Source organism: Strix uralensis, chromosome 1 (assembly GCF_047716275.1).
Source record: "Strix uralensis isolate ZFMK-TIS-50842 chromosome 1, bStrUra1, whole genome shotgun sequence".
In the NCBI taxonomy this organism is placed as follows: Eukaryota; Metazoa; Chordata; class Aves; order Strigiformes; family Strigidae; genus Strix; species Strix uralensis.
In genome coordinates, this window is record NC_133972.1 from 128,323,512 (window position 1) to 128,336,697 (window position 13,186).

At 40.9% G+C, this 13,186-nt stretch overlaps 1 protein-coding gene across 5 annotated transcripts in view; it reads left to right on the forward strand.

Moving 5' to 3' along the window:
* Positions 1–13,186, forward strand: part of MAPRE2 (microtubule associated protein RP/EB family member 2) — a 102,611-nt gene that overhangs the window by 56,738 nt on the left and 32,687 nt on the right. For 4 of the 5 annotated variants that reach the window (XM_074880618.1, XM_074880624.1, XM_074880602.1 and 1 more), the window contains one exon: positions 7,264–7,391. The exons of the other annotated variant lie outside the window; for it this stretch is intronic. In XM_074880618.1, the coding sequence (XP_074736719.1) occupies positions 7,271–7,391 (121 nt within the window). In that variant the 5' untranslated portion in view covers positions 7,264–7,270. The remainder of the gene's footprint in view (positions 1–7,263; positions 7,392–13,186) is intronic. 5 annotated transcript variants of the gene reach the window in all.

Sequence of the window (13,186 nt, forward strand, 5' to 3'; positions counted from 1 at the left end):
AGAACATCCCAGTGTTGGCAGGCAGCCTCTAATTTAAAAGAATAAAACCTAATCCAATCAAAGTAAATCTCTATTACTCTAACCTCACTTGCATTTGAACAGGGAACTGCAATGAGAACAATAGAAAATATGCTGTTTGCTCTGTTAAATGGTAATCCTGCAGCATTCAAGCAATCAAAATGTACATGGATTGCCTCAGTCTTGTCTGGACTCTGTAGCATGCTTCACAAATCATTTTAGGTCTTCAAGTCACATCCAGGTTGTAAAGGTAAAATGGTGTTCAGAAGTGAATGAGATACACGGATAATAAAAGATTTTTAACGTTTCAAGGCTATTTAGTAACATGGGAACAATGCACAAGAGATTTGACATTCAAATGTTAAAAGGTGCGAATTTCTCCCAATTTTACAACCTCAGGATTCTTTTCTCCTTTTCTTCTTTTTTCCATGGCAATACCTCATTGTGATTGATCTTTAACTGTTTGAGTTTCTGACTAGATAGAGCCTTTATACTGCTTGCTACAAATATCGCTTCAGTTGCAGTGCTCTGATGTGAGGGCCGTGGCCATGGCCACGGAAATTGCTGCAGGAGTACAGCATAAGTCAAAAGGGAGAGCAAGAACAGCGTTGTCAGCATTGTGCAGGAGCTTTTTGTGTTGTTTTTCTGTCCTCGGGACTCCTTTCAGTAGCATGACTGGCTAAGGCTTTATGCAGTGAATGTTAAAGAAGCAGGCAAGGTCCAGCTGCAAATCAGCTGCCATTTCAGAATGATATGAAAGGATTAATTTTCCTTCTACGGGGATGCAGCTACTGAGGCTGGCAGGTTTCTTTCTTCAGGGATTTTTGTTTTGGAGTAGCTTTAATCTAGAAAATCTTTCCAACAGGAACTACATCAGTCTCCCGGCTATATCTTAGCCTTTCTGCTGTATCTTCCGCTTCAGTAATTTTTGGTGCGAGATCCTTTGTTTTACTGGCAGTATCTATCCTGATGCTATCAGGTGCCAGCTTCCAGAAGGCTCCTCTTTGTATTGTCACACAGGCTTTCTACTGCATTTAAAAACATCATACGGTGCCTAACTGTACAAAACACGAAGGCCTTGCAGGTTCAGAGGTGATGGCATGAGTGATGAGGTTTTTTTGCTACAGATAGATTCATTGCTGTAATCCTTCCAGTCTTGCTGTTATTACTGGTTTGTCGTAATACAGCTTCTTCTGTCAACAACTGTTAGTTTCTCCCTGGAAAAATAAAGTAAATATGCCTCTTACAAAACTGTCCTTAAACACAGCTGGATAGTACTTTGTAACAGCTGCAGTTATCTGTAGCAAGGGCAGTGGAAAATGCCTAATAGCTGAACATTCAGTGCTGCATGTAATGCCTTAAAAAATTAATACTCGTTTGGGTGTACTGTTTACCATCAGACATGCTGAGTCAGTACATTTCTGGTTGGGGAAGCTTCTTAAGCATATACATGATTTTCACCACCTAACTAATCATCTGAACTCAAGTTTGTGGTGCTCGTGTGTGTGTGAAGTGTTTTGTTTGTGGCTTGTTTGTATTTATTGGTGATTTTAATTTCAGTTTCTTAAAAGTAAAACAAGGGAGAGTCCTTTGCGGTTAGGCAGTATTGTAACAGCCAGAGGTTTTTAATCTCCACCTGTGAGCTCTGAAGTGGGGGATATAATGTGATATCTTCAATCTGCTTTTAGTTACTGTAGAATTTACAGGCATCTCTATGAAAGGTGGAAGGTCTCAGGTAGATGCTGGTTTGAAGGCTTGTATAAGCCTCATTGCAATCTTATGCTTGAGAGCCTTCAGTCTAAACAAGGGAAAGCCTAGCAAGATGAAAATGTAAATAGTGTTATTGGGAAGAAGTAGTATATTAGGACATACAATCAAGTTGTTAGCTACTTGGCCATTCACAGAGAATGGCTGGTGCATCTGCACCTGTCCAGCTGTTCTCTTGCATTGCTTTACAAATGTTTATTAATGTGTTTTGAAACTGGATCACATTTTTCAAAGCAGTTTAGCACATGGGGAACTGAGTCCTGGAGAAAACCCAGGCCCAGCTGTGGATGTCGAGCACGGGGGTTCTTGTCTATTGCTGAGTATGGCGGCTCTGCTACCTATGCCTTCTTGTTCTTTTTTTCTTCTCTCTCTTTTTTTTTTTTTTTTTAAAGATCAGTCTGTGTGGCAAACAGGATATGTGTGTATCTGAACACCAAATTAGAACATGCTTACTGTAAAGGAAACCTTTCGAAGCTGAGTTTATTTAAAACACAACCATTAGGAGGGTGGGGGACAGAAGCAGCAAAGACATGGTGAACTCTTTCAGGAGAAGAGACCATGGAAGATTCAGACAAATGTTAAGAAGTCACTGAAGATAAATGGCACTGGCATGTTATTGAATTTTTTAACAGAAATTCTGATTTGTTTAGCATAAGTTTGATTAAAATTGTATTGATACACCCTTGTGCATACCTGTTTGTATGAATGTGAAGCTACTGTCTGTAACAAATAGCCTGAACTTTCATTTGACCCATAGACCATAATAATTCCTTTGAAGACACAGCATAAGTTATATTACAGAATGCCTTACAAGGTATCACTGTAAAACTCAAGGTTATTCATTTACTCACTGTTTCCTGAAGTAGAGTTCTCCGTCCCATGCACTGCAGGAAAGGAAGTTGTTTGCTTTCTTGTTGCTTGCAGGATAGGTATTTCTCTTTGCAGTTGCTTTTGGAAAAGGATGATGAGGAAATTTCTTCTTCCTTCCTGCATGTGGATTTTATTGATCTTTTTAACAGAGTAGAGTTGCTGCTTTCACTGCTGGTAGCTGATGGTTGTTCTGAGTTCTGCCTGGCCTCGAGAGGACAATTGAAGTCTGGGTGAAGTAGTGGCAATTACAAATCAGAGTAGCTTTATTTCAAATGCTGGAATTTAAATATCTTTAGCTTCTCTAGAAGTGAGTGGACTGTTCCATATTGATCTCTTGGTTTAATATTAAACTTATTATTCTGAATCTTAAGTGAATGCTAAAGTCACTATTAAGCTGTTTACTTGAACTAATCTTACAAACAATTCTGAACATTTTAGTTTAGTACTGATAGTATGTTTCTGTTAGTTTCTTATCTATGTAAAATGGCTAAGAGTACTGAAGTAAAAAATCATGCTAACAGTGACATGTTTTAAACTTCAGATGCTGGTAGTAACAAAGGTGCTATTTGCCTGCTCAGTCCCTTCCATCCTTATGTTGAAGCTAAGCTTTTATGGGTAGCCATTACGGTGTGGTTTTAAGAGTAAAAGGGCACTCCCTATTTCTAAAACTTTGTTGCTAATGCTGGGTTCAATCCAAGCACTTAATGTGTGCCAAGAAAATGACCTTTGCTAACTGTTACAGTGAATACAGTACTATGTTCATACAATTAGCTGTGCTGTCTGGGAACCTGCAGGACGAACTGAACAGACTGAGGACAAGCCGATTTCTTCCGTACTTTGGAGGTGCCCGTACAGAAGCGGGTAGAGGGGCAGCCTGGTTCTGAATGAATTGTTGGCAGTAGTAGCCTGACTATTGGAGTATGAATTTTTTGAGCCTACTTTCCCTTACTGCCCTGTCCTTTCTTCTTCATTTGTAATTTTTTTCTTTCTCATCAGGCAAATTTTGAGATTTTATATTTTGGATTTTAATGTCAGTAGATGGGGACAATTTGAATGATCTGTGCTTGTGAAACTTGTTTCATAGAAAGTGACCTAGAATTAAATATGGCCAGGGTCATCGAGGGCAACAAAAAAAGCTCTTATAGGTATGTTGGTGATAAAAGGAAGGCTAGGGAAAATGTGGGTCCTCTCTGGAAGGAAAAGGGAGATATGGTCACCCGGGATATGGAGAAGGCAGAGGTACTCAATGACTTTTTTGTCTCGGTCTTTACAAGCAAGGGCTCCAGCTACACTGGCAAAGGCAGGGACTGGGAGAATGAAGAACCACCCATTGTAGGAGAAGATCAGGGTCAAGACCATCTAAGGAACCTGAAGGTGCACTAGCCCATGGGATGTGATGAGATGCATCCGCAGGTCCTGAGGGGACTGGTGGATGAAGTGGCTAACCCACTGTCTGTCATATTTGAGAAGTCATGGCAGTCCAGTAAAGTTCCTGCTGACCGGAAAAGAGGAAACGTGACACCCATTTTTAAAAGGGGAAATAAGACCTGGGGAACTACAGGCCAGTCAGTCTTACCTCTGTGCCTGGCAAGATCATGGAGCAGATCCTCCTGGAAACTGTGCTAGGGCACATGGAAAATAAGGAGGTGATTGGTGACAGCCAACATGGCTTCACTAAGGGCAAATTGTGCCTGATAAATCTGGGGCCTCCTACAATGGGGTTCCAGAGCTGGTGGACAAGGAAAGAGCAACTGAAGTCATCTACCTGGACTTGTACAAAGCATTTGACACTGTCCTGCACAACATCCTTGTCTCTAAATTGGAGAAACATGAATTTGACAGATGGACCACTCACTGTATAAGGAATTGACTGGATGGTCGCACCCAAAGAGTTGCGGTCAATGGGTCCGTGTCCAAGTGGAGAGCAGTGATGAGTGGCATCCCTCGGGGGGGGGGGGGGGGGGGGGGTTGGTACTGGGACCAGCACTGTTTAACATCTTTGTTGGCAATGTAGACAGTGGGATTAAGTGCACCCTCAGCAAGTTTGCCGATGACACCAAGCTGTGTGGTGTGGTCGATATGCTGGAGGGAAGGGATGCCATCCAGATGGACCTTGAGAGGTGGGCCTGTGCAAACCTCATGAAGTTCAACAAGGCCAAGTGCAAGGTCCTGCACATGGGTTGGGCCAATCCCAAGCACGAACACAGGCTGGGTGATGAGTGGATTGAGAGCAGCCCTGTGGAGAAAGTCTTGGGGGTATTGGTGGATGGAAAACTGACTATGACCCAGCAATGTGCACTCACAGCCCAGAAAGCCAACCATATCCTGGGCTGCATCAAGACAAGTGTGGCCAGCAGGTTGAGGGAGGTGATTCTCCCCCTCTACTCCGCTCTCATGAGACCCCATGTGCAGTACTGTGTTCAGCTCTGGGGTTCCCAGTGTAAGAAGGACATGGAGATGCTCAAGTGTGGTCCAGAGGAGGGTCACGAATATGATGAGTGGGCTGGAGCACCTCCCTTATGAGGACAGGCTGAGAGTTGGGGTGGTTCAGCCTAGAGAAGAGAAGGCTCTGGGGAGACCTTATAGTGCCCTTCCAGTACTTAAAGGGGGCCTACAGGAAAGATGGGGAGGGACTCTTTATCACGAATTGTAGTGATAGGACAAGGGGTAACAATTTTAAACTGAAAGAGGGTAGATTTAAATTAGCTATAAGGAATAAATTCTTCACTGTGAGGGTGGTGAGACACTGCCACAGGTTGCCCAGAGAGGCTGTGGTTGCCCCCTCCCTGGAAGTGTTCAAGGCCAGGCTGGATGGGGCTTTGAGCAACCTGGTCTAGTTGAAGATGTCCCTGCCCATGGCAGGGGCGTTGGAACTAGATGTTCTTTAAAGTCCCTTCCAACTCAAGCCATTCTATGATTATGAACTTCGTCATCTTGTATTTTAAATACGTTTCCTCCTGTATGTACTTTTACACACCTATATGTTACTGTGTCAATTTTCGTGCTCGTAGGTTTTTACACTTATCTGAGTTCCTCCAGCACACCTAAAAAATGGATGGAGCTAACCTGCAGTCTTTGTATTCTCTGCAGAATTGTCTATTCAGCTTCAAACAGTTACATCTTTGTAAATTGTCAATGGAAATAGTCCATGCAGACCTTGGATCCCACACAAGGGATCCTGTTCTCTTTCACTGAGGGAGAAGGTTGAGGTCCAAGGCTGAGGTGGCAAGACTGGCACCAGAGCTAGCCAGTTAAGTGTTAGCTACAGGTCTCACTAGATTCAAAGTTCTGCAGTCCACACCAAACACTTTCTTTTCAAGAATAATACTGCAACTTTGTTGACTATTTGGTCCTTTCTGAGACCTTGTACTGGGATTGTTAATAGTGGACATCCTGAAGTCCACTAGTCTTGGGAATATTATTTACTCTTTCCATGAATGTTCTTGGCTCTGCTCTTTGGAACTATTGATGAGTTAAACTTGAATGTGCTCATCTTTTCTCTTAGCAATCTCTTGCAACTGAATGATGTGACTAGTATAGAATAACAGGGAATAAAATCCAGTAGTATGCGTTTCCAATCTGTGCACTTGGGGACTGACGATGACAGCTACTAGGAATTACATACTTGCAGGGGAGGACCTCAGCTAACTAGAAGAATCTATTTAAGATGATGTGGCTATGAATTTTCAGCACCCAGGGCCATTTTTCAAGATCTTGGTGAAACATTATCTGAACACAGTCTGAAACTTCTGGCATGACCAGTAAGTGAAGGTCTAACTTGATAAGAGAGTTAGAGGATTGATTTGTTTAATCTAGACTACCTGGGCATTGGGACAGACTCTGAATGCTGTCCCTAATGCATTATGAAATCAGCTCTGGGGAAGAAAAAGCCATTAGAGCTGGAGGATAATGTTTGCAGAAGAACAAATGTGTTTAAACTGAGAGGAAATGTTCCTAACTATTTAGAATCGGGGTCCACAGCAGCTTTCCAACCAGATGGTTTGGGGCACAAGTCTCAGTTACTTTCAGGATAGAGGTTGGTAAGCTGGTAAAAAATACTATCTGGTATTCACTCTGTGACTGTTAGGAACTGAATTAATGATGCAACAGGCTCTTGTTCAGTAAGAAAACAGTATTTGAGTAAGCAGAACAGCTACATCTTCTAGAGTTATTTGAAAATTAAATACTGGCTTAGTCAGTGATCATCCTGAAGTGGCAAAAGACTGACAGATAGATGTCAGATCACTGTATTTGTGCAGCACTGTGTGATGAAATTCCAGGTCTCTTGTCCTGTCTGTGTATCTTTAGGCTCTGTCCAATTCTTTTTTTTCCTACCTTATTAGCATTAAGCAGAATATTGTAGGTTTGTATGTTCTTTAAGTTCACAGTGACAGCCAGAGAAATATGGTCATAGATTCCAAGAGAACATTGAGGAGATTCTGTATCATCAAAGAATAAAAAATTAAGCCTCCTTTCTCAATAAATAAGAGAAGGTTGTGCAGTGATGCAGCTTTTTCTTCTTTTTTTTGAACAAGAAATGTGAATTCACTGTATCTAGAAAACAATTATCAAAATGTCAAAAATATTTTTTTGTCCTTTTTTTCCTAGTTGGGGAATGGCGGTCAACGTGTACTCTACCTCTATAACCCAAGAGACTATGAGCAGACATGACATCATTGCATGGGTTAATGATATATTAGCTTTAAACTACACAAAAGTCGAACAACTCTGTTCAGGTAAGAAAGCGCGGTATGCTCCACAAATGTTTATTTTAAAACCACTTAAATTCTGATGTGTTGAAAATAGATGACTCTTAACTTTGACATAAAACAGTTACTCTGAGAAAATAGGCTAATGTATGTGCAAAGGAAACATTTTTGTGTTCATGTTAATCATGGAAAGATAAGGTGCCTTGAGAAAGCATAGAGGATGCAGAAGTGAATGGGACAGATGTAGCAGAAGATACATAGAGGTAATAAAAAGGTTGACTAAGCAAGAGAAGAATACAGTGATAAGCTTTTGTGTTTTAAAGCCACTGGGGTGGTGGTATCTTTTCAAATGGAGAGTAAACATAGCTGAAGGAGGCAAATCCAGAACTGACACCCTGGATGAACAAAATTCTCCAGCACCTTTTCCTTCCTGGTAAGGGTCCTCAAATCTCTGCTGATGCGTGCAGGAAAAGAGCACAAGTATGGTTGTGAAGAAAAACATGGATTTGAGGAAATGAACCTTTAGCTGCTGTGAGGGCTTTAGAAGTTTGTCAAGAAAATCTGCCTTTTTAAATGTAACTGAACTCTTAAGTTAATTTGTTAATGAGCCCTGAAAGAAAGGGTAATGGTTTTGAATACTTTGGACATTTTGGTTAATCAGAGAGGCAACTACAAGATACATGTTAAACAACAGGGTCCGTAACTAGATGATGACTAGAATGACACAGACAAAGGCTGATGTTTTGCTGGGAATACAGATGCCCCTGGGGAGTGATTCTTTCCGATTTCCTACTGTGACTTTTAAATTTGAAGATGTTTGTGTTGGAGGGGATCTAACTTAGATCGCCACTTCCAGACAACTGACATGCTGGGAATATCTTACTTATGAAGAACAATGCTCTAAGTACATAGAACTGAAACCACATTACCACATTTCAGCTATTTACTGGTCCAGCCGAAATGCATAAGTGGGGTCTTACATTCATATATTTGAATTTACCTACCGTTGTGGGTAAACTTCCTGTCTCGGAGATGTTCCCTGAAAGGTACAGGAAATCCTTTGAGGATGATAGCCTCATAGTCTACTCTTCAAAATTTAAAAAATGAATCTCAGCTGCAGAAACAGGCTTGCATGCTCACAGGCTGGCACAATGACTATAAAATTGAGGTTGAAAAAGTTCAGGATAAAGTGCATGTAAGTAACTGATATAAACTAAATAACTAAAGACATAGAACATGGGAAATAACCTTTTTAATAGTTATTAGACTTGAAATTAAAGTGCTATATTTAGCTGTTGTTATATTTACATGTTTGGAAGTTAGTCTAAGTGTTTTCTTTTGGTGAATTATACATAAAGCAAATATTCACATGGGGATGTGTGTAAATATGGGTGTAGCTATATATAGATAGGTGTATATATATAGATATACACATGCATGCACACTTATAAGGAGATAGAAAGATACAAGAAAATGGGCATTTTCATCCCAAAATACCCAGTGTTTGCCATTGTTTGACACAGGAAGCATACTAGACAAGTTATTGACTTGTTCCTGCGTAGCTATTTGTATGCTCATAAATAGCTGAAAGGAAGCTTTTGAAGTGAATTCTCCATCAAGTTAAATGTGTGTAGGCTTACAGAAAAAAAAGGACAAAAACAACCCAAACCCAAAACCTTTTCCTAAAATAGGGGAGAGGTTATCTGAGAAAACTTCGATTATGCAGAATACAGTGAGTTAAAGGTATTCAAGATCAGATTGAGAGACTTCAGCTGGGTGGGGCAGGCAGGAGAAAAACATAGAAATTATCACAAATCCACAGTCCCATTTCATTACACAGCTTCTTATACAACTTTTTCTGTGACCTCCAGTGAGGATTTTGGGACATACCACAAGGGAAAAACTGAAAAAGGGTCGTCTCATTAGAGCTCTTACTCCATCCTGTATAAAATTAAATCTTTTCTTCCTTTAGAACTTCCTGGATTATATTGGTTGCTATTGTTACCTGATGCTTTTGCATTCATATCTTAACAGGTCAAAGATGTAAACTTGTATTTCCCCATTTGGTTTGGTAGTCAAGCTTGATACCTACACGTTCTTATTTTTGTGTTAATGTTCATTACAATCCCAGAAGGTACTTTACTAGCTCCTTATCTGAAGAAGCATTCTAGTGCAGTCCTTCCTGTGATCTGGAGGACTTTACTCTCTGAACTAATGAATCTAAACTTTGCTAGATTATTGCAGACACTAGAGCACAGTAGTCTTACAGACTAAGTCCTTTCTGTTTGAGACTGCACAGTCTGTTTCTCACGTGCAAGACATGCATGTGTAGGTATTGAAGATAGATGGACAAGAAGATTTGGGAATCCTTCTGTATTTAATGTCATTTACCATGTAACCTCAAAGTAGTTTATGTAATGTATGTATAGTTTATTTAGTGTACTTATAGTGTAGTTTACAGGATGGAAACTAGGGAAACAGTAGCACAAATGACCAGCCAACTAACAGGCAGAGCGCCAACAAGCATGGTATGGACCGTAGTTTGAGGACAATCTAACTTATTCATTCTGGCATTCCTTTGGCTGATGTTCCTTGAAGCATTGGCAGCTTTCATGCAGCTTAATGTTAGTTTCCATAAAATATGAGCATTTCTCCAGGACTTCAAAGAGCAGGAGTATGTGGGAAACTCTTTACAACTATGAAACATTTCACAGCATTAACAGGAAGCTGCAGAGCCGCTATAATGGAATTTTTATAACCTACTGTAAAATTGTATGGACATTTTATTCTTTTTTAGAAAAAAGCATTAAGATTTGTCCTGCTGTTACTATTCAGTTCTTGTTCATTTTTGTTAATAAGGAGAAATCGAGAGACCAGAAAAAGCTAAATGCAAGGCCAAAAAAAGTGGAGTAGGGAAGAGAGGGGATGTTAAGTCTGAATGAAAAGCCTGAAGGCGTTACTTTTAGGAGGCATGAGCTACCTGGATGTGGCTTACGCTCGTGTTCAGTAGCTGGCTGTGAGACCTCATGGTTGCCCACATTTTGCAGCCAACCTAGCAATAATTTTGGACGTTCTGAACTTAAGCAAGAAGGAATAATGTGACATTCTGCCTCTACTAAAGGCTTTATTCAGAGCATACCTAAAGCTTAATGTAACAATTTGTAATAAAGACAGAAAAAGCAATCAGACCTTCTTTTTCTCATTGTTGTGAAGTAGCTTTGATAATACACGTGCTGTAGCAATACCAGCCTATTCACAAAGTGCCACTTACAGGAACAGAGCTGCTACGATGAGGAGTAGAAAAGGAAGAGGCTGGCTTACTCATAAAGTATTTGTATTCTTTGGGAGTCTTAGATGTGTTTTCGTCTCTGCTAAGTAGGCCGAGCAACGTGCAGTGTCCCCTGAGCGTTCTGAATGCCTGCTGTAGTAGTGATGTGCCAAAAAAGCCAGGTTATGGATGGATGCAGCCCTGGAGAGTCTAAATTTAGTCTGCAGCTCCTCTGGTAATTTAGTTTTGACAACTCAAGAGAGAAAATCTCTCTGAGCATCTCAAAGCAATGCAATTCTTTTCACTGTAGGTGAGTATCATCTTGCAGTTTTTGGTCTCTGGGTTTGACTTTCCTGCAAGGTGGTTAACATGAAAATGAAATGTATTATCCATGGTTTTAATTGAAGGTATAGCACATTGCCTTTAGATGGGCATTAGACTTAAGAGCGTTTAATTTGATACATGAATGAAAAATAACAGAGAACAACTGCATGGATTTAATGTAGTAGGATCCCATGTGCCACACCCACAGACTTGGGGAACAGGAGTTTCAAATGAATTGACACTAGTTTTTCTTAAGTCATGCTATTTTTGTAATGAATACACAGTGGTTTCTTAAAAAGAATTCTTACTAAACAGCTTATAACTGAATTTTCTTTACTAAGGCTGTTTTTCATCTATAGGGAATACCGAGTGAACATGTTACAGGGCTTTTCATGAGCGTTTGGCTGCTGCATGAGAGTATATTCAAAATAAGAGTCAGGCAGGAGACTGTAGAGGCCTTGCTTATGAATTTAAAAAAAAACACAAAGTGTACAAGCTATGTAAATTATGAGCAGGGAAGCTGGAAATAGTAAATGTGTATAGAAAGGAACATGCAGCCTGAAGTGAGGTATAATTTCTGGCTTAGGTATACTTGTGTGATCCTTTGAGGTTAAGGAGGTACAGAATCTTTTTCCACCCTCTCCTGCATTTGAAAATTCTCGGTAGAATTATAAACTTGCAAACCGTCTGGCCTCCGGTGCATACAGGCCTTCTGTCTTTCAGGATTTGTATGCAAAGATCAAGAATTAAATGCGGGGTGTTTTTTTTTCCCTTTGCTTTTAATAAATGACTGTATTATAAAGAGAGCATGTGGTTTGGCATTTTCAAATTTTAGACTATGATGCTTTCTCTGCAGATGCCCTGGGTGTTGCCACAGGGAATTTTTCATGTGGCAACTGCTGTACCGTATCTCAGTTGGCATTCCTCCCGTGAAAATATATAGACCCTTTATACATACGTTTTGTTGGTACTGCACTGCCCCAATCTCCAAGGAAGGCAGGCAGTGTGACAATAGAGCAGATGTCATTCTTTGTTTGACTTTGTGTTGCCTCTCCAGCTCAGGATTTGGGGGAGAGCTCCATCACAACCTCTTGAGGCTGTTGTCCCTTGCTACCAGTGCTGTGTTGGGGAGGAGGGTTGTTCCTGGCTTTTGGAGGATGTCCGAGGCATTCTGCTTCTAGGGACTGTGCGTTGGGGCTCTGTGCCATGGGGCTGGTTACCAGCCCCTAGGCCTGGCAGTGTTTGGTTGCGAGGCGGCTGTCCCGCCATGCCTCCGGCACCACCCAGCTTCAGGACCCTTGGCAGCAGCAGGGCATGGCATGCCAGACATGCTGCCTCCCCAGCAGCACTCTGAGAGGGCCAGCTCTTCTCTCCTGTGCACAGCAAGGATCATAGACTCATAGAACGGTTTGGGTTGGAAGGGACCTTAAAGATCACCTAGTTCCAACCGCCTGCCATGCACAGGGACATCTACTAGATCAAGTTCCTCAAAGTCCCATCCAACCCAGCCTTGATCTTTCTGAGCAAGGCCAAGGTGATTGGAGAAGAAAGGTACTGGCCAGAGAGATGGTGAGAAGGGCTTTTTCTTCTGCATGCCATTTGTGTATATATACATGCAAATGGAGTGTGTTCTGTGGCTTAGCTGCATAGGATTTGGTTTTTTCATGTCTCAGAAGGTGTATTTTGCTCAGTGTCTATAACCCATAACGTCCTACTAAAATCTGCGTTATGGGGCCCTGTTGGAGCGTTGGGTGTCAGTGTGGTTTTCTGTACAACCCAGTGTATTAGTGCCTCTGAAGCTGAAGCATGTTTCAGCATTGGTGGTTTTGGGTTTTTTTTCCAGTTTGCAGCCTTGCAAAGTCTAGGTCTCTAGAGCAACTTGGAAACATGATTAAAACATGGCTTGATCCCATTTGCACTCTGTAACCAAGCCATGTTTCAAGGAATTGGCATGTTGTCCTGAGGTCATGCAACACAGAGGATGCATAGTGTCAATGACTCTCTAATGTCTTCCATATGATGTTTAGGATTAGAGGGATATAATGGATGTAAATGACTGGATTTAAGATAATTTCCAAAACTTTCTGAGGAGGCTTGCAAAGCAGTATCATGAGTTTTTCAGCCAATAATATATTTTTAAATGTCATTCATTAAAAATTCAGGAGGAATAGAACTTAAACAAGGTTTTTACTTTTTAAAATTATTATTTAATTACTCATAGCACTCACTT